This window comes from Pseudophryne corroboree, chromosome 2, assembly GCF_028390025.1.
Source record: "Pseudophryne corroboree isolate aPseCor3 chromosome 2, aPseCor3.hap2, whole genome shotgun sequence".
NCBI classification, from domain to species: Eukaryota; Metazoa; Chordata; class Amphibia; order Anura; family Myobatrachidae; genus Pseudophryne; species Pseudophryne corroboree.
In genome coordinates this window covers 280259353-280279779 of record NC_086445.1, presented here as the reverse complement: position 1 = coordinate 280279779, position 20427 = coordinate 280259353, and the positions used below count along the sequence as shown (strand labels likewise).

The window sequence follows — 20427 nt, the reverse complement described above, 5'->3', positions numbered from 1 at the left end:
CAGATGCAATTGTGGATGACTTTTGAGCTCGTACAATGCTCAGACAAATCTGCTCTGTTTCCCATATGAGAAATCTGCAAACTATGACATTTCTTTTTTGTTTTGTTTAATAAAAAGCACTGTTGCTGTAAGATAATACATTGTGGTATTAGTTTTTCCTTCCATGTTTCTTCAAGCTACTATTAATGACTTAAAATGGATTCAGTATGGGATACCGATGGTCGGGATCTTGGTAGTCGTAAGACAGACGCTAGAATCCCGACAGGTGAGATCACTACGGCGAGCGCATCATGTCCCCTCGCAGGCTCGCTCTGCTCACCATGCTTCGGGCCACCACACTAATTTATTCCATCTCAGGGGGTGGTGTGGACCACCCCCCAAGTGAGTATTCCGGGCCCCGGTCTGGATTCCGATGGCCGGGTTTCCCTTGGCTGTCGGGATTCCGGCGTCTGTATCCTGACTGCCGGGTAACTAATTGCTTCCCCTTACAATATACTAAGGGGTTTTCTTTGCAGCTCCAAAGGTCTGCGTACAAAAACCAGCAAGTCCAGGGTGAGATAGGGCCATTGCCGGCATTTATACAGCAATCGTAACTTGCCCCCTTCTCCTATCATTGAACTGACCTCCCATGTGTCATGCAACTATCACATTGCCCAACAAAACCATTCCATCTGAGATGCTGCTGCAGATAAAGCTCCTGTGTTTTGTAAAGGAAAAGTTGAGATCTAGATTGACATCCCAGATATATGACCTTCCGGTTACTGATGTAAAGCTTACAGTTTAAAACAGTCCAAAAGAAATCTGTTTGATTTTGACCAAGCTCGGGGTTCCCTTACATTTGGAGGTGTAAAACCAGCACAGTCACATGACCTGAGATTTACTTAGTTCATAAAATCCAGTCTATCATTCTAATTTGTATATCCCAAAATAAGGGAAAACTGTGATATCCTCCTGTTCCAACTTTTCTTGCTTATTGGGTTAATCGTTGCTAAAGAAAACTTATAAAGTCAATCATAAAATATAATAATTAATACTTACCAGTGCTCTCGGACTGCGGTGTGTGCCCAACTACCTTTCACAGGGTTCTCTGCCCTAGTCCATTCCACTGATATCTTCATTTGGGAATGCCCTGGAGATGGGGAGCTTCTTGCAATGCCAGGCTGGAGATGCTCTTTTAAAGAGGCAATTTACATAGCTTTGCATGGTTTGTCCCTCACACAGCAGAGGAAGCTTATTGAAGCATCCTCTGCTCAGCAATGCAGAACGTGTAAATAGGAGCATGACAGAAAGTGCTAAGCAGGTGGAAAGGATGAATATTTATTACCCACCCCCAGCAATTATATATTCTAGATGACAAAGTGTAATTGAATGTTGAAAACATTTGTATAAAATGGTAAAGACAGAAAAAAAAACTTGCAATTAATGAACAATTAACAATGATTTGAAATTAACATCGTCTTTATTTTTTTCCCCCTATGGTTAATAAAAGAGCCAGCTTAATGTATGAAAATTATTGTGCGTATTTTAAGTGGGAAAACTGGGACACTTGGGAGCCCTTTTCTCGGGATGTAGTTCATTTACCAAAGGACGGGATCCCAGCTGTCAAAATACCGATGCCAGAATCCCGAAGGACGCCGTAAGACTGGCATACAAAGCCTGATGGAGGTCAGGATGTTGGCATCAAAATATGGACATCGTTCTTTCAGTGGGACCCTCTCACGTCATGCCGCAGGGGGTGGGAAGTTAGGGTTGGGCATTAGAACCGGGGGAGGGTGGTGGGTTCAGGTGCAGGAGCAGGGCATGGTTAGGTACTGGGGACTGGGGCTTAGGGTTAGGCACTAAGAAGGGGAGGGTTAGGTTTAGGCACTAAGCGGGGATGGTTAGGTTTAGGCAGTGGGGAAGGGAAGGGAGGGATAGGGTTAGGCACCCACAAGGGAAGGTTAGGGTAGTGAACAGGTGAGGGTTACAGTAATTTTTGGGGGACTGTCGGGATTCTGATGATCGGGATGCTGCTATCAGTATTCTGACCACCTTTATGTCGTCCATCGAGATATCATACTGAATCCCTTTTCATAAGTGATTCTCAACCATTGTTCATCTGGGTACCCCTTGCCAACTAATTTGCATAATTTGTACCCTCAGCATTTTCAAAGGAGACCATTTGTAATGAACTATAATTGCTATTTGTATAGGCTTGGTTACAGTGTATATAAATGCAATAAATGTCCTATAAACAAGCTTTAAAAATAGACATACATCACACAGTGCATGATCATACTTATGCAGAGATCATACATTTACAAACATACATTTTACAAACAAACAAAGTAAGCCACCAGCCACGGCAAGATGTCTCTGCTCTGGATGACCTACCTACAAGATAGGAATGCTCTAAATCTCTTTTATGCAGAACACATCAGTGCGATTGTGTCACTGTATTTCTCTGACGTCCTAGTGGATGCTGGGAACTCCGTAAGGACCATGGGGACCAGCGGCTCCGCAGGAGACTGGGCACAAAAGTAAAGCTTTAGGACTACCTGGTGTGCACTGGCTCCTCCCCCTATGACCCTCCTCCAAGCCTCAGTTAGATTTTTGTGCCCGGCCGAGAAGGGTGCACACTAGGGGCTCTCCTGAGCTTCTTAGTGAAAGTTTAGTTTTAGGTTTTTTATTTTCAGTGAGACCTGCTGGCAACAGGCTCACTGCATCGAGGGACTAAGGGGAGAAGAAGCGAACTCACCTGCGTGCAGAGTGGATTGGGCTTCTTAGGCTACTGGACACCATTAGCTCCAGAGGGACCGAACACAGGCCCAGCCTCGGAGCTCGGTCCCAGAGCCGCGCCGCCGGCCCCCTTACAGAGCCAGAAGCAAGAAGAGGTCCGGAAAAATCGGCGGCAGAAGACATCCTGTCTTCACCAAGGTAGCGCACAGCACTGCAGCTGTGCGCCATTGCTCCTCAGCACACTTCACACTTCGGTCACTGAGGGTGCAGGGCGCTAGGGGGGTACCCTGAGCAGCAATAAAAACACCTTGGCTGGCGAAAATACATCACATATAGCCCCCAGGGCTATATGGATGAATTTTAACCCCTGCCAGATTCCACAGAAAAACGGGAGAAAAGGCCGCCGAGAAGGGGGCGGAGCCTATCTCCTCAGCACACTGGCGCCATTTTCTCTCACAGCTCCGTTGGAGGGAAGCTCCCTGGCTCTCCCCTGCAGTTACTACACTACAGAAAGGGGTTAAAAAAGAGAGGGGGGCACTAATTAGGCGCAGTATAACAATACAGCAGCTATAAGGGGAAAAACACTTATATAAGGTTATCCCTGTATATATATATATATAGCGCTCTGGTGTGTGCTGGCATACTCTCCCTCTGTCTCCCCAAAGGGCTAGTGGGGTCCTGTCCTCTATCCGAGCATTCCCTGTGTGTGTGCTGTGTGTCGGTACGTTGTGTCGACATGTATGAGGAGGAAAATGAGGTGGAGGAGGAGCAATTGCCTGTAACAGAGATGTCACCCCCTAGGGAGTCGACACCTGAGTGGATGAGTTTATGGAAGGAATTATGTGACAGTGTCAGCTCTTTACAAAAGATTGATGACATGAGACAGCCGGCGACTCAGCCTGTGCCTGTCCAGGTGTCTCAAAAGCCATCTGGGGCTCTAAAACGCCCGTTACCGCAGATGGCAGATACAGACGCCGACACGGATACTGACTCCGGTGTCGACGATTAAGAGACGAATGTGACTTCCAGTAGGGCCACACGTTACATGATTGAGGCTATGGAAAATGTTTTTACACATTTCTGATAATACCAGTACCACTAAAAAGGGTATTAGGTTGGGTGAGCAAAAACTGCCTGTAGTTTTTCCTGCATCTGAGGAATTAAATGAAGTGTGTGATGATGCGTGGGTTTCCCCCGATAAAAACTGTTAATTCCTAAAAAGTTATTAGCATCATACCCCTTCCCGCCAGAGGATAGGGCACGTTGGGAAACACCCCTTAGGGTGAATAAAGCGCTCACACGCTTGTCTAAACAGGTGGCACTACCGTCCCCGGATACGGCCGCCCTTAAGGAACCTGCTGACAGAAAGCAGTAAAATATCCTAAAATGTATATACACTCACACGGGTGTGATACTGCGACCAGCAATCGCCTCAGCCTGGATGTGCAGTGCTGGGGTGGCTTGGTCGGATTCCCTGACTGACAATATTGATACCCTAGATAGGGACAGTATATTACTAACTATAGAGCATTTAAAAGATGCATTTCTATATATGCGTGATGCACAGAGGGATATTTGCCGACTGGCATCAAGAGTAAGTGCGCTGTCCATTTCTGCCAGAAGAGGGTTATGGACAAGACAGTGGTCTGGTGATGATGATTCCAAAAGGCATATGGAAGTATCGCCTTATAAAAGGGAGGAGTTATTTGGGGTAGGTCTAACAGACCTGGTGGCCACTGGAAACAGCCAATTCCCAGGAACAAAAGCCCTCTCCCGCCTCCGAAAAGTCCTCAGCATGACGCTGGGGCTTTACAAGCGGTCTCAGGCACGGTGGGGGCCCGTCTCAAGAAATTCGAGACGTCTCCCCCTCGCCGTTTCATAAAGTCTGCTTTACAGACGTCTCCCTCAGACAGGGAGACAGTATTGCAAGCCATTCACAGGCTGTATTCCCAGCAGGTGATAATCAAGGTACCCCTCCTGCAACAGGGAAAGGGGTACTATTCCACACTATTTGTGGTACCGAAGCCGGACGGCTCGGTGAGACCATTTTTAAATTTAAAATCCTTGAACACTTACATACAAAGGTTCAAATTCAAGATGGAGTCACTCAGAGCAGTGATTGCAAACCTGGAAGAAGGGGACTATATGGTCTCTCTGGACATCAAAGATGCTTACCTACATGTCCCAATTTACCCTTTTCACCAAGGGTACCTTAGGTTTGTGGTACAGAACTGTCACTATCAGTTTCAGACGCTGCCGTTTGGATTGTCCACGGCACCCAGGGTCTTTACCAAGGTAATGGCCGAAATGATGATACTCCTTCGAAGGAAGGGAGTTTTAGTTATCCCTTATTTGGACGATCTCCTGATAAGGGCAAGATCCAGGGAACAGTTGGAAGTCGGGGTAGCACTATCTCAGATAGTGCTGCGCCAGCACGGTTGGATTCTCAATATTCCAAAAATCACAGCTGATCCCGACGACACGACTTCTATTCCTAGGGATGATCCTGGACACAGTCCAGAAAAAGGTGTTTCTCCCGGAGGAGAAAGCCAGGGAGTTATCCGAACTAGTCAGAAACCTCCTAAAACCAGGCCTGGTGTCAGTGCATCAGTGCACAAGGGTCCTGGGAAAAATGGTGGCTTCCTACGAAGCAATTCCATTCGGCAGATTCCACGCAAGAACTTTCCAGTGGGACCTGCTGGACAAATGGTCCGGATCGCATCTTCCGATGCATCAGCGGATAACCCTGTCACCAAAGACAAGGGTGTCTCTCCTGTGGTGGTTGCAGAGGGCTCATCTTCTAGAGGGCCGCAGATTCGGCATTCAGGACTGGGTCCTGGTGACCACGGATGCCAGCCTGAGAGGCTGGGGAGCAGTCACACAGGGAAAAAATTTCCAGGGCTTGTGGTCAAGCCTGGAGACATCACTTCACATAAATATTTTGGAGCTAAGGGCCATTTACAATGCCCTAAGCCAAGCAAGACCTCTGCTTCAAGGTCAGCCGGTGCTGATCCAGTCGGACAATATCACGGCAGTCGCCCACGTAAACAGACAGGGCGGCACAAGAAGCAGGAGGGCAATGGCAGAAGCTGCAAGGATTTTTCGCTGGGCGGAAAATCATGTGATAGCACTGTCAGCAGTGTTCATTCCGGGAGTGGACAAATGGGAAGCAGACTTCCTCAGCAGGCACGACCTCCACCCGGAAGAGTGGGGACTTCACCCAGAAGTCTTCCACATGATTGTAAACCATTGGGAAAAACCAAAGGTGGACATGATGGCGTCCCGCCTAAACAAAAAATTGGACAGGTATTGCGCCAGGTCAAGGGACCCTCAGGCAATAGCTGTGGACGCTCTGGTAACACCGTGGGTGTACCAGTCAGTGTATGTGTTCCCTCCTCTTCCTCTCATACCAAAAAGTACTGAGAATTATAAGACGGAGGGAAGTAAGAACTATACTCGTGGCTCCGGATTGGCCAAGAAGGACTTGGTACCCGGAACTTCAAGAGATGCTCACGGAGGACCCGTGGCCTCTACCTCTAAGAAGGGACCTGCTCCAGCAAGGACCCTGTCTGTTCCAAGACTTACCGCGGCTGCGTTTGACGGCAGGGCGGTTGAACGCCGGATCCTGAAGGAAAAAGGCATTCCGGATGAAGTCATCCCTACCCTGGTCAAGCCAGGAAGGATGTAACCGCAAAGCATTATCACCGCATTTGGCGAAAATATGTTGCGTGGTGCGAGGCCAGTAAGGCCCCGATGGAGGAATTTCAACTAGGTCGATTCCTGCATTTCCTGTAAACAGGAGTGTCTATGGGCCTAAAATTGGGGTCCATTAAGGTTCAAATTTCGGCCCTGTCAATTTTCTTCCAGAAAGAACTAGCTTCACTACCTGAAGTTCAGACGTCTGTAAAAGGGGTACTGCATATACAGCCTCTTTTGGTGCCTCCAGTGGCACTTTGGGATCTCAATGTAGTTTTGGGGTTCCTAAAGTCACATTGGTTTGAACCACTTGAATCTGTGGAGTTACAATATCTCACATGGAAAGTGGTCATGTTGTTGGCCCTGGCCTCGGCCAGGCACGTGTCAGAATTAGGGGCTTTATCCTGTAAAAGCCCTTATCTGATTTTCCATTCAGACAGGGCGGAATTGAGGACTCGTCCTCATTTTCTCCCTAAGGTGGTTTCAGTGTTTCATCTGAACCAACCTATTTTGGTACCTACGGCTACTAGTGACTTGGAGGACTCCAAGTTGTTGGACGTAGTCAAGGCCTTGAAAATATATGTTTCCAGGACGGCTGGAGTCAGGAAATCTGACTCGCTGTTATCCTGTATGCACCCAACAAGCTGGGTGCTCCTGCTTCTAAGCAGACTATTGCTCGTTGGATTTGTAGTACAATTCAGCTTGCACATTCTGTGGCAGGCCTGCCACAGCCAAAATCTGTAAAAGCCCATTCCACAAGGAAGGTGGGCTCATCTTGGGCGGCTGCCCGAGGGGTCTCGGCGTTACAACTTTGCCGAGCAGCTACTTGGTCAGGGGCAAACACGTTTGCTAAATTCTACAAATTTGATACCCTGGCTGAGGAGGACCTGGAGTTCTCTCATTCGGTGCTGCAGAGTCACTCTCCCGCCCGTTTAGGAGCTTTGGTATAATCCCCATGGTCCTTACGGAGTTCCCAGCATCCACTAGGACGTCAGAGAAAATAAGAATTTACTTACCGATAATTCTATTTCTCATAGTCCGTAGTGGATGCTGGGCGCCCATCCCAAGTGCGGATTGTCTGCAATACTTGTACATAGTTATTGTTACAAAAATCGGGTTATTATTGTTGTGAGCCATCTTTTCAGAGGCTCCTCTATTATCATGCTGTTAACTGGGTTCAGATCACAGGTTGTACGGTGTGATTGGTGTGGCTGGTATGAGTCTTACCCGGGATTCAAAATCCTTCCTTATTGTGTACGCTCGTCCAGGCACAGTATCCTAACTGAGGCTTGGAGGAGGGTCATAGGGGGAGGAGCCAGTGCACACCAGGTAGTCCTAAAGCTTTACTTTTGTGCCCAGTCTCCTGCGGAGCCGCTGGTCCCCATGGTCCTTACGGAGTTCCCAGCATCCACTACGGACTATGAGAAATAGAATTATCGGTAAGTAAATTCTTATTTTTCCTGTGTGTTATCAGAGTAAGACTCTGTTATGTTATATCCAATTGTAAAGCACAACGGAATTTGCTGCGCTATTTAAGAAACTGTTAATAAATAGATTGCACCTATCCTTGTGTGTCCATGCCTATTTCCCTATAGATTGTAAGTTTGCGAGCAGGGCCTTGCTACCTCTATGACTGTTTGTTGTTACCCAGTTTTGTTATATCACTGTTCTTTCCAATTGTAAAGCGCAATGGAATTTGCTGTGCTATATAAGAAACTGATAATAAATAATGCAGGGTGGTAGATGTCTCCAAAAGACTGCTTTCCCTATGTGCCCAGTAGGACTCCTCTCCACTATATAAATGTAAGTTTTGGTGTGATTGGCCTTCTATGGGCCAGATTAAATTGGTTGCAGGGCTTACCACATGGCTAAAGCGCTGACAGGAGCTATTCGATTACTATTGCCACCCCATTGTTACACGAGTAACATCATACCCCCCTGGGCACTTAACTCTGGAGGTATTGGTTGACGTGTTTGGAAATCCAGGAGCAATTGAATAGCTCAGGGTGCTAATTCAGAGCTGCAGCTGCATGGTGAATCCTGCGGCTAATTGAATATGCCCATAATTTGGGGAGAGGTGCTGATGTCATTGATGGCAGTGTGTTGCTAAAGAGCCACTTGCTCCTCCAACATCCAATCCATTTTGGTCTAATTCCCTGAGCTCCCACAGACTGACATACTCTGCTGACTAGAAGGCATCACTGCAGCTGATTGATGGCTACTGTGTCTTGTGCCCTGGGCTGCAGTGACAGCCTATGACTGATGCTTTTCTAGGTAAAGCAGCAGAACAAAGGATCAATTTACTAGTATTCTGCATTAAATATAGCGCATGCTAAAATGGAGAAGACTGCATAACAAAAACATGTTCCTTGCACTTATTATTTTTAAAAGAAATAGTTTTTATTTTTGCTCTCCTGGTTAGAACAGTATTTCCTATAGTAAGTATTTGCAGACTGCTTTGTGTTTTGTAAATTGTTTACATACATCTGCAGTAAATGTTGTAAAAGATAAGAAATTCTTTGTCTATTGGTAATCTTACATTCACTTAATCGTGCGCGAGATATAGAAAGTGATGTCTGTATTGCCATATTTCTGTCTACAATGCAGTAATGATGTTTGTTTGTTATGCAGTTCTGCAAAGTCCTTAACTGACTGCAATTACACACCATAATGTTTCGTATAGTGTGTTACAGTATTGTGACCTATATCTATATGCGCCCTCTTGCATACAGATATTAGATGTTGTTATTACCTGTGTGAGGCTATTATGCTTAGAATAATATGGACTGTTTATTAGTAACATTCACTACATGATAACAAGCATGATAAGACCTCAGCCGCCTGCAAGTGAGCTGATATTTCTCTCACTAATTAGCTGGGACCACACTGACACTTGATGACTGAATGTTTCTCCTATATTGAGAATTTAGAGCAAATTACACTGAAAATGGAGTCAGGAGAGACTTTAACTGCCATTTCCCAAGATAGGATATTGCAGGCTTTAATGCTGGGATTCATCAAACTGCACATAATATCTGCAATTGACCTCGCCAGTAATTAGGGTACAGCTCATGCTCTGTGAAGTTTGGTGATTTCAGGCCACAGTGCCTAATTAAAGAGCATCTGAACATGTGCTGATTATAAGTTCCCCTCCAGTCTGAGACTTCACTGCTTATTTGAGATAAACCAAACGCTAATGTAAAAGTACTATATTATTGTTGCCTTACATGCTGTTATCCAATGTTTTCTTTTACAACAATGCCAAGTAGGGGAGACGCATTTTTAGCTCATAGGCTTGTTGTAACGAGAGACCCCACATTTCATTATGTCCCTGCAATATACTTAGTCATAGCCCCATATTCCATTTATACCCTTACACACACACTAACACTTTCCTTCTTGGTATATAAGTGTGTTGCAGGAGACAAACCTTTTCTGCTTTTAACCAGTGTCTCCCCAGTTAGAAAGATAGTACTCGGGAGCAGATGTATTTAGCCTGGAGAAGTGATAAAGTTGGAGGTGATAAAGCTGAAGTTACAGGCTGGGTTTGACCGTTAGCAGATGACTGGCAGGTGTGTTATCATCTTCCACTTTATCACGTCTCCAGGCTTAATACATCTGCAACCCCACTTTCCTCATCACTGGGTCAGCTGCCGCCTGTTGCTTTGTCTGCCTTTTTGTTACAGATAGGAAGAGAGTATGAAAGTTTCCTTCCCTGCTGAGCAGGTTCTGTGCAAGATGCAGCATCTGTTTTGAGATGCTTGGCCCTAGGGAGAGTTGTCAGGAAGCGCACTAATATCGGGATCAGCCCCACTTAGCCTGGCCTTCACATCTCATGTCATGGTGGCTTATTGGTAAACATTCCAGAGAAGCATGTCGCCAATCCCATGTCTTGTACTGTTTATCCACTGAACCGATCAGTGTGTGTGTGTGTGTGTATGTATATATATATATATATATATATATATATATATATATATATATATATATATATATATATATATATATATAATATTTTTTTTTTTTTTTTTTTTTTATCTGGGGTGGAGGGGGTTAATGGTCCCGTTCCCCGCTGACAGGACACTGAGCTCCTGAGGGAACTATTCACAACCCCCGCCATGGCGAGCGTACATTCCCGCAGCACGCCGCCACCCCTGACAGAGCCAGAAGAATGAAGAGTGGTGAGTACTAAGCCGGCGTCCCGGCCATTATAGCAGCATGAGGGTATGGAGACGCGGGGCTTCTAATTGGGGCGGAATGCATCTCCAGACACAGTACACAGCTGCGTCTCAGTACACTGTACACAGTACCCACACTGGCAAAAACAGCCTTAAAACGGTTTTCTCTCCATTTTAAACACCAGATTACCTCAGCCAGTATAAAAAAAAGCGGGAAGACCGCGTGCCATTGAAGGGGCAGGGCCTTCACTATTAGAATCCAGCAGCTCGCCAGCGCCATTTTCCCTCTGCAGTGGACACAGACGCTGACTGACAGGGATGCGCAGCTCCTCCGGAGAGACTCCAGATTACCTCAGCGGTACCAGGGGGTCATAGCAGGAAGGGCGGGAGCGATTATTAGTGTACTAAGTCCCCCATCAGGGTACTTAGTCTGCGACCCGGCAAAGCTTGGCATTAGCAATAAGGGCGCAGTGGGGGCTGGCTCCAAATAACTCTGTCTCTCCCTGAAGGGCTCTTTGTGGGTTAATTGTGCTAAACCTTTTCCTGTGTGTTTGTGTGTGCTGTCACATTTACATTATATCAGGCAAAGAGTGTGTTTCTTGTACAGCGGAGTGTTCCTCTTCACTAGGGGGCTACTACTGGGTACTCAGGGCAGTGCACCTTCCCAGAATAGCGGGGCTGAACCGGAGTGGGTTAATTCCATTAAGGGAATTATCTCAAATATTTCTACAAAACTGTCCTGCAATGAGAAAGAGACGCAATACTTAAGACAGACTGTGGATGAGTTTATGAATAGAGACTCAGTCCCCAAACCAGCGTCTCAATCCCCTCCCATTTGTCCGCAAAAAAAGATCTCTGGCTCATATCCTGCAGTCTGACTCTGACGGATCAGATATAGAGGAGGGTAAAATGGATTTGGAGGGGGGGATGCTAATCTGTCACAGGGAATAGAGGCTCTTATAGAAGCTATCAGAGATGTTCTGCAAATTCCTGATAAGGTGTCAGAGGAGTTTGAGGAATCTTATTTTAATGTAAAAAAGAAGTCTCCAGTCACTTTTCCTGCATCAAAGGAATTGAATACCCTGTTTGAAGGACTGTGGGTTAATCCTGATAAGAAATTTCAAATCCCTAAAAGGTTGCTTTTCCTCTGGAGGATTGGAAAAAATGGGAAAATTCACCGATAGTGGACGCATCAGTCTCTAGGCCAGTGATCTCCAACCTTAATTAGGGTGTGAGCTACTTTCGGAAAATAAAACCTCTGAAGGAGCTACCCCCTCCCCCCAATGCGCGTACGTTCCTGCAAAAGTGGGTGTGGCCTCACAACTACAAGTAATGCCCGCCCCGCGTTGTGCCAGATACACAAATAATGCCCCTCAGCAGTGCCAGATACACAAATAATGCCCCTCAGCAGTGCCAGATATTCAAATAAAGCCTCCCAGTAGTGCCAGATACACAAATAATGCCCCCCAGCAGTGCCAGATACAATGCTCCCAACAGTGCCAGATACAATTACCCCCGCAGTGCCATTTAAAATGCCACCCGCAGCGCCAGATAAAATCCCCCCCCCCCTCCCCTGCAGTGTCCGATACAGTGCCCCACACAGTGCTAATCCTTGCTGGCTTCTTCTATTGCCGCCGGTGCTGCTCCTCCTGTATGAGGGACGGGAGGGGAGGAGAGCGCAGCACGCGCCTCTCCTGTAAAGTCCGGAGAGCGACTGCGGTGAGGGTGACAGTCTCCGGCGGCGGCGGGCATTTAAAATATGGTGCCGGTAAGTGAGACAATCAAAACTCGCGGTCCGGCAGCCAATCATGTGCCGCCACTGCCGGTCCACGAGCTCTGATTGGCTGACAGCCGGCACCACATTAAAAATGAAGGGAGGAGGAGGGCCAATGACTGCCCAAGCCCATGCGCTCTGTTAGCTACCGAAAATACTACGGCGAGCTACCAGTAGCTCGCGAGCTACGGGTTGGAGATCACTGCTCTAGGCTTTCACGAAAAATTGAATTGCCTGTCCCTAATGCAGCCTCCCTAAAAGATACGGCTGATCGTAAAATTGAGACTACACTCAAATCATTGTACACAGCTGCTGGGGTGGCCCAGAGACCCACTATCGCATGTGCGTGGATCACAAAAGCCATTGGTAAATGGTCAGGTAACCTAATTGAGGGGTTAAATTCCTTGTCTAGGGGGGATGTTGTTTTACTTCTGCTGCATAAACAAGACTCTGCAAACTTTATGGTGGTAGCCATAAAAGAGATTGGTTTGCTTAATGCACGCACCACCGCTATGACAGTGTCAGCACGCAGGGGCTTGTGGCCACGCCAGTGGACTGCTGATGCGTACTCCAGGAAAGGCGTGGAAGGCCTACCATTCACAGGGGAGGCCTTGTTTGGAGACCAACTAGACAAATGGATCTCCAAAGCTACTGCGGGTAAGTCTACGTATCTTCCTTCCCCAGCTCCTTCAGCTAGGAAAGCTTATTCAGCTTCAAATTTACAGTCCTTTCGGACAGCCAAGTTTAAGGGAAAATCCAGAGGTGCTTCTGCCTCCAGAGGCGCAAGCGGTAAACCACGCAAACCAGCAACTGCAGGTGCTCAGGAACAGAGCTCAGGCTCTGCTTCCTCAAAGCCTTCAGCATGACGGTGGACCGCGATGCCTGGAGGACTGTCAGGTGGGAGCCCGACTAAAATTCTCCAGTCACATCTGGTCAAGTTCGTGGCAGGATCCCTGGGTCATAGATCTTATTTACCAGGGCTACAGACTGGAGTTCCAAGAGCTCCCGCCTCACAGATTCTTCAAATCAATCGTTCCAGCTTCACAGGAGGCAAGTATAACTTTACAGCAGGCCATCCAAAAACTGGTACAGACTCAAGTCATTGTTCCACTTCCACCTCATCTGCACAACAATGGTTACTATTCCAACTTGTTTATAGTACCGAAACCTGACGTTTCGGTATGACCAATTCTGAACCGCAAGTCCTTGAACCCATTCTTAAGAGTCTTCAAGTTCAAGATGGAGTCCCTGAGAGCGGTGATCTCAGGTCGGGAGGAAGGGGAATTCCTAGTGTCTCTGGATATCAAGGCTGCGTACCTTCACATTCCGATCTGGCTGTCTCAGGCTTATCTACGGTTTGCACTGCAGGTCTGCCACTACCAGTTCCAGGCCCTGCCATTTGGTCTCTCCTCGGCACCGAGGGTGTTCACCAAAGTGATGACAGAGATGATGTTTATGCTCCGCAAGCAGGGAGTGAACATAATTCCGTACCTGGACGATCTTCTGATAAAAGGCATCGTCCAGGGAGAGGTTGCTGGACAGCATTGGTCTATCAACCAAACTTCTCCAGGATCATGGGTCCGAAATATCCCCTATTGGTCGGTTTCGCATCTACACATGCACCAGAGTATCTGTTGCCAAAAGCCAGGGGGGTATACAGGTTGAGTATCCCATATCCAAATATCCGAAATACGGACTTTTTTGAGCGAGAGTGAGATAGTGAAACTTTTGTTTTCTGATGGCTCAATGTACACAAACTTAGTTTAATACACACAGATATTAAAAATATTGTATTAAATGACCTTCAGACTGTGTATATAAGGTGTATATATAACATAAATGAATTGTGTGAATGTACACACACTTTGTTTAACGCACAAAGTTATAAAAAATATTGGCTAAAAATACCTTCAGGCTGTGTGTATAAGGTGCATATAAAACCTAAATGCATTCTGTGCTTAGATTTAGGTCCCATCACCATGATATCTCATTATGGTATGCAATTATTCCAAAATACGGAAAAATCCGATATCCAAAATACCTCTGGTCCCAAGCATTTTGGATAAAGGATACTCAACCTGTATTTACTAAGAATCGTATTTGTGTCGATTTGGTGGGAATTTAATCTTGAATTGTATCGGTCGTGTTTTTTTGCAACTTTTTGAATAAATTGCATGTAAATTTACTAAGCTGCCAAGTTGTCGTCTTTCGTATTTTACGATGTCGATGTGATTCATATTGTCGGGCAGTGTCTTTTACGGGAGTGATTAGTAAAACACTGCCGGACTTAACACAGTGAATCCCGGCCGGATCAGTGAGATCCGTGCAGGGCTTCATTATGTACATTATATGAAGTGTGGAAAGTGTTTAAAAATAGAAAAAAAAATTGCGTGGGGTCCCCCCTCCTAGCATAACCAGCCTCTGGCTCTTTGAGCTGGTCCTGGTTGAAAAAATACAGGGGAAAATTAGAGTAGGGTCCCCCCATATTTAAACAACCAGCACCGGGCTTTGCCTCCGGTCCTGGTTCAAAAAATACAGGGGGCAAAAGATGTAGGGGTCCCCCATATTTTGTAAACCAGCACCGGGCTCCACTAGCCAGAGAGAGAATGCCACAGCCGGGGGACACTGTTATACTGGTCCCTGCGGCTGTGACATTACCCCCCCCCCCCAACTAGTCACCCCTGGCCGGGGTTCCCTGGAGGAGTTGGGGACCCCTTAGATCCAGGGGTCCCCCCTCCAGCCACCCAAGGGCCACCAGGGGTGAAGCTCAAGGCTGCCCCCCCCCCCCCATCTGTGGGCGATGGATGGGAGTCTGATAGCCTTTGTGTGAAAAGAAAGAATATTGGTTTTTGTAGTAGAACTACAAGTCCCAGCAAGCCTCCCCCACGAGCTGGTACTTGGAGAACCACAAGTACCAGCATGCGGGGAAATAACGGGCCCGCTGGTACCTGTAGTTTTACTACAAAAAAAAATACCTCCCCAAAAAAAACAGAACACAGACACCGTGAAAGTACAATGTTAATTACACACTTACATACTTACCTACATCCAACGATGCGATTCACGTCTACTTGTCCATGTAGAATCCACGGATTACCTGTAAAAGTTCAAGCAATTCTCATTGCTCCGGACTGGCCAAGAAGGGCCTGGTACGCGCACCTTCTGATGATGGTCTTCGAAGATTCGTGGCCTCGACATCTTCGCGAGGGTCTTCTGCAGCAGGGCCCGTTCATCTATCAGGACTTACCGCGGCTACATTTGATAGAATGGAAGTTGAATGGCTGATTCTAGCCAGAAGAGGGATCCCTAACAAAGTTATCCCGACTATGATCCAAGCCTGGAAGGGGGTAACGTCTAAGCATTACCACCGTATTTGGAAGAAATACGTCGACATGGTGTGAGAGCAGAAATTATTCTGCGGTGGAATTTCACCAAGGACGTTTCCTGCTTTTTCTGCAGGCAGGTGTGGATGTGGACCTAGGTCTGGGCTCCATAAAAGTCCAGATTTCTGCCTTTTCCATTTTCTTTAAAAAAACAATTGGCTTCTCTATCCGAGGTCCAGACATTTTTGAAAGGTGTTCTGCGCATCCAACCTCCCTTTGTGCTTCCCACGGCACCTTGGAATCTCCATTTGATGCTGCAGTTCCTCCAATCAGACTGGTTTGAACCGTTACAGTAGGTGGACGTAAAATATCTTACGTGGAAGACCGTCACACTGTTAGCCTTGGCTTCAGCAAGACGTGTGTCGGAGCTGGGGGCTTTGTCTCACAAGAGCCCCTATTTAATTTTCCGTGAGGACAGAGCTGAACTCAGAACTCGTCAGCAATTTCTTCTGCGTTTCACATCAACCAACCTATTGTGGTTCCGGTTATCACTGACACTTCTGCTACTTTAAAACTCTTTTGGATGTTGTGAGGGCTTTGAAGGTATACGTAAAGAGGACAGCTCGTCACAGGAATTCCTACTCGCTGTTCATTCTATATGATCACAATAAAATTGGGTGTCCTGCTTCAAAGCAGACGATTGCACACTGGATCAGGCTCACTATCCAGCATGCTTATTCCATGGCGGGTTTGTAGGTTCCAAAATCTGTACAGGCCCACTCTACTAGGTCGGTGGGTTCTTCCTGGGCGGCTGCCCAGGGTGTCTCGGCTTTACAGCTCTGCCGAGCGGCTCCTTGGTCTGGTTCGAACACGTTTGCTAAGTTCTACAAGTTCGATTCTTTGGCCTCTGTGGACCTTCAGTTTGGTCAATCAGTCCCGCAGGAACCTCAGCACTCTCCCACCCGGTTTGGGAGCTTTTGTACATCCCCATGGTACTAAATGGAACCCCAGTATCCTCTAGGACGTAAGAGAAAATAGGATTTTAATTACCTACCAGTAAATCCTTTTCTCGTAGTCCGTAGAGGATACTGGGCGCCCGCCCGGTGCTTCGTTCTTCCTGCACTGTTACTTAAGTATTGTTGTTTCAGCTGTTGCGGTTTCTGCTTAAAGTTGGATAGCTTTCCTCTGTTTTGTGTGTGCTGGTTCGGAATCTCACCACTATCTTTATCCTTCTCACAAAGTATGTCCGTCTCCTCGGGCACAGTTTCTTATCCTCCCAACCCTGGTGCATATTTCTATCACACCCAGCAGGAAGTAGCATAGTTGAGGTCTGTAGCACTCTGAGGGGCTGAAGATCAATCATCATTCTGCTCTGAAATCATATCAGCAATGTTCAGAGAGTAGATATTCAGTTTCCCTCCAAGCACTTTTTTGTTAGTGTTTCTTGAGCTCCACCACCAAAAAGCTGATCACAATGTATTTTGGGGTGCAAAAAGGACTGTCCAGTCTTCAAGGATTTCCTCTGATCTCCATAGACGCTGGGGCAGAGCCTGTGGTCACATCCTATGTGACAATGCCTGGCAAGTGTATTCACGGCCCGATTTGGGGAGAGATGTGTGCTGAGCGAACCGCTCGGCACACATCTCTCCCCCCGCTCAGCACAGCGCGATGTGTGCTGAGCGTGCGGGGGGAGACGGGAAGGGGGCGCTCATCTCACCCATCGGGTGAAATGAGCGATGTGCTAGATTTGGCCTGCATGCAGGCCAATCTATCACCAGTGATAGCGATGCGCGGGGCTGCGCATCGCTATCGCTGTGTGGGGTACACACGGAGAGATCATGCTTAAAATCTAAGCGATCTAGTCAGATTGCTTAGATTATCGCTCCATGAGTACCCCCCTTTACAGTACATCCAGATGCAATGATTTTTGTATGCAGCTACCTAGGGCTGCCTACAAAAATCCACAAGTGTTGGGTGAGTTGCTTGCATTTCCACGCCATTACAATGGGAGCTTGCACCTAATATGATTGACCAGTTGAAACAGATGGGCCTTAAACTACATTAATTTTTCTTTGTTTTGATTTCAAAGGGTTGAAGTGCATAGCTGAAATTGTATTTTCTTATTATTAGAGCTCAGCTTATTAAATCTCTTATGTTTCTCATTACAGGTGGATCACCTTATATTGCAATGAAATTAAATGAAGCAAAAGACTTACTGGAATCTAGTACAAAACAATGACACAAGAGAGCTGAATAATTAATTTGTATTAAGCTGCTTGCTGCCAGGAACGATGGCACACTGCCTTTGTATACCTGCCTATTGGCAGAAGGCTCAGCCTTTTATTCACTTGTTTTTTTCAATTTCTACAGCTAATGTTGTATTATATTTATATTGGTTACAAACGTGAGCTATATTTTATTACATTCTGCAGTTTATTGTCCTCCTTGTTTGTTTTTTTTTTTTTTAAAGAAAAGAAACCGAAAAAGCACACTGTTTTCAAGACACTGGAAGAGAACATTATAATTCTAAAGCTTTGCCATTAATGATGATGATGATTATTACATTTGTACATATAGTTTTATTTTGAAATTTCTCCAGATCTCGATTTTTCAGCATTTCATGCGATTGTTCCAAGGCCGTTACCTTGGCAGGTTCACAAGAGCATGATCTGTAGAAGCTTCATTAAATTCTGTGCCTGGATCCCAGCTGTTCTTATAAGGGACCATCAGCTGGCTTCAAAATCATCTCTCTCTCTTTGGGCTGTCTTGTTCTTACATTGGATGCAGAACACGTCCATGTAATGTGGAAAATAAATAAATATGTAATAAAACGTACTCACTGCCAGCTCCTCTCTGCAGTCAACGGCTACTGGCTGAATATAATGGAAAAACTCCTGAGCTTTTGCCACAAACAAATTCAACAGGAGAGGGAAAGAAATCTGTTTGTTTTAGTTAAATCACAATGTAAGAGATGCCAAATGTATATAATGTACTCTGTATGTGTAGCACATTATAAATTACATTTTATGGTTCTCATCAACGCCCCCCTGTCTTTAATTAGCTGTAAGTTCAAAGCATCAATCTATTCGAGTGGGCAAAAGACAATGCTTGGCTTCATTATAAATATTCAGCTCTGGCTGTGAGCTGGAATATGCACAATATTCAAGAACAAATCAAAGAACAGACCTACTGTGATAATGGAACAGGCATTGGTGATCTACAATACCTTTATGTTACTTGTGTGGGGAGGTCAATGAGCCATGTGATATATTGTGCATTTAATGACCTATAAACATATGTATGTGTCTGGGTGTTCTCTATAATGAACTTTAATTGTTATGTTTCTTACTTTATTTCAACCTTTTGAATTTACCAGTTTCTTTCTAAGCGAAATTAAATATTTTAAGGACAGATTGTCTTTTCCAGTTTAACTTTTTACTATGGGAGTATAAAGGGCTTGTTCACACAAATTTCTTCTGCCCTTTCTTTTTTCTGCTAAACGTCAATAACAGACTTTTACCGCCAGCAAAAAATAATGCACAAAATATGTGCAAAGTGACACATTTGCCAAGGCCATTTCAAGATATCAGTCCATAACATTAATAGATACAATTTTGGTTCATCAGAGTTTTTTTTTATTTATCAACACTTGCTATAACCAGCCATAGGCGTTTCTATAATGTGTGCAGTGAACACAGGCCCCTGGGTCCAAGGATGCCCACACCACACACTGCACACACATTATACTTACCTCTCCAGAGTCCCGTGCCAGCAGCCCTGGACTGCAGACACAATTCACTTGGAAAAAAGGCCACCGTGGACGTTTCCGAGTGATTTCATCATGCATACTGTAGATGCTCCTGGGAACAAGGTATGGCCGACATGTTCCCGGAGACCTGCGTATGCGCGGTAGACTTTGGCATAATGCCAGAGTCTACTCGCCAGAGAGGAGGAGGAGGCCTGCAACGGAGGCTGCATGCAGGCCCTCTCTTCTCTTTAAAACTACCCTGAACCAGCTATAATTTATTACTTTTTATTTATATAGAGCGAGCATATTCCCTTGTGCTTTGTTATTGGGAACAAAATAGTAATAAAGAGAAACTGGGTAATGACAGAAAGAGTACCCTGCTCACCAGTTTACAATTATAGTGTAATAGGAATTTGAGACATGTTACGAATTGGTCCAGTCAGATTGCAAAGGTTCTTGGTGGGCTACATGATCTAATCACACAGCAATGTTACAATTCTATAATAAATGTGGTTTTTATAGGCAAATTATTCACTTTAATTTGAGGTTATTCACATCTAAATTGGAATGATTTAGGAATTATAGCTGATTAACATGTAGCCCCTCTTATTCAAGGGACCAAAAGTAATTGGACAATTGACTCAAAGTTGTTTCATGGACAGGTCTGGGCTATTCCTTTGCCATTTCTTCATCAATTAAGCAGGAAAAAGGACTGGAGTTGATTCCAAGTGTGGCATTTGCATTTGGTAGCTGTTGCTGTGAACCCACAACATGCAGTCAAAGGATCTCAGTGCAAGTGAAACGGGCCATCCTTCGTCTGCAAAAAAAAAAATATATATAGTAGAAACCTTAGGAGGGCAAAATCAACCGTTTGATACAGTCTGAGAAAAAAAGTCCTGGGCATCCATGGCAGACAACAGTGGTGGATCTTTGCCAACACCCTGCCAAATGAAGAACACTTTCTAGGAGGTAGGGATATTATTATCCAAG

At 45.7% G+C, this 20427-nt stretch overlaps 1 protein-coding gene across 1 annotated transcript in view; it reads left to right on the top strand.

Moving 5' to 3' along the window:
• DNAJC15 (DnaJ heat shock protein family (Hsp40) member C15) overlaps positions 1-19028 on the top strand; it is an 89483-nt gene extending 70455 nt beyond the window's left edge. Inside the window, exon 6 of the mRNA XM_063952857.1 lies at positions 17858-19028. Coding sequence (XP_063808927.1) covers positions 17858-17928 — 71 coding nt within the window. The 3' untranslated portion in view covers positions 17929-19028. The remainder of the gene's footprint in view (positions 1-17857) is intronic.
• Positions 19029-20427: the final 1399 nt, after the last annotated feature.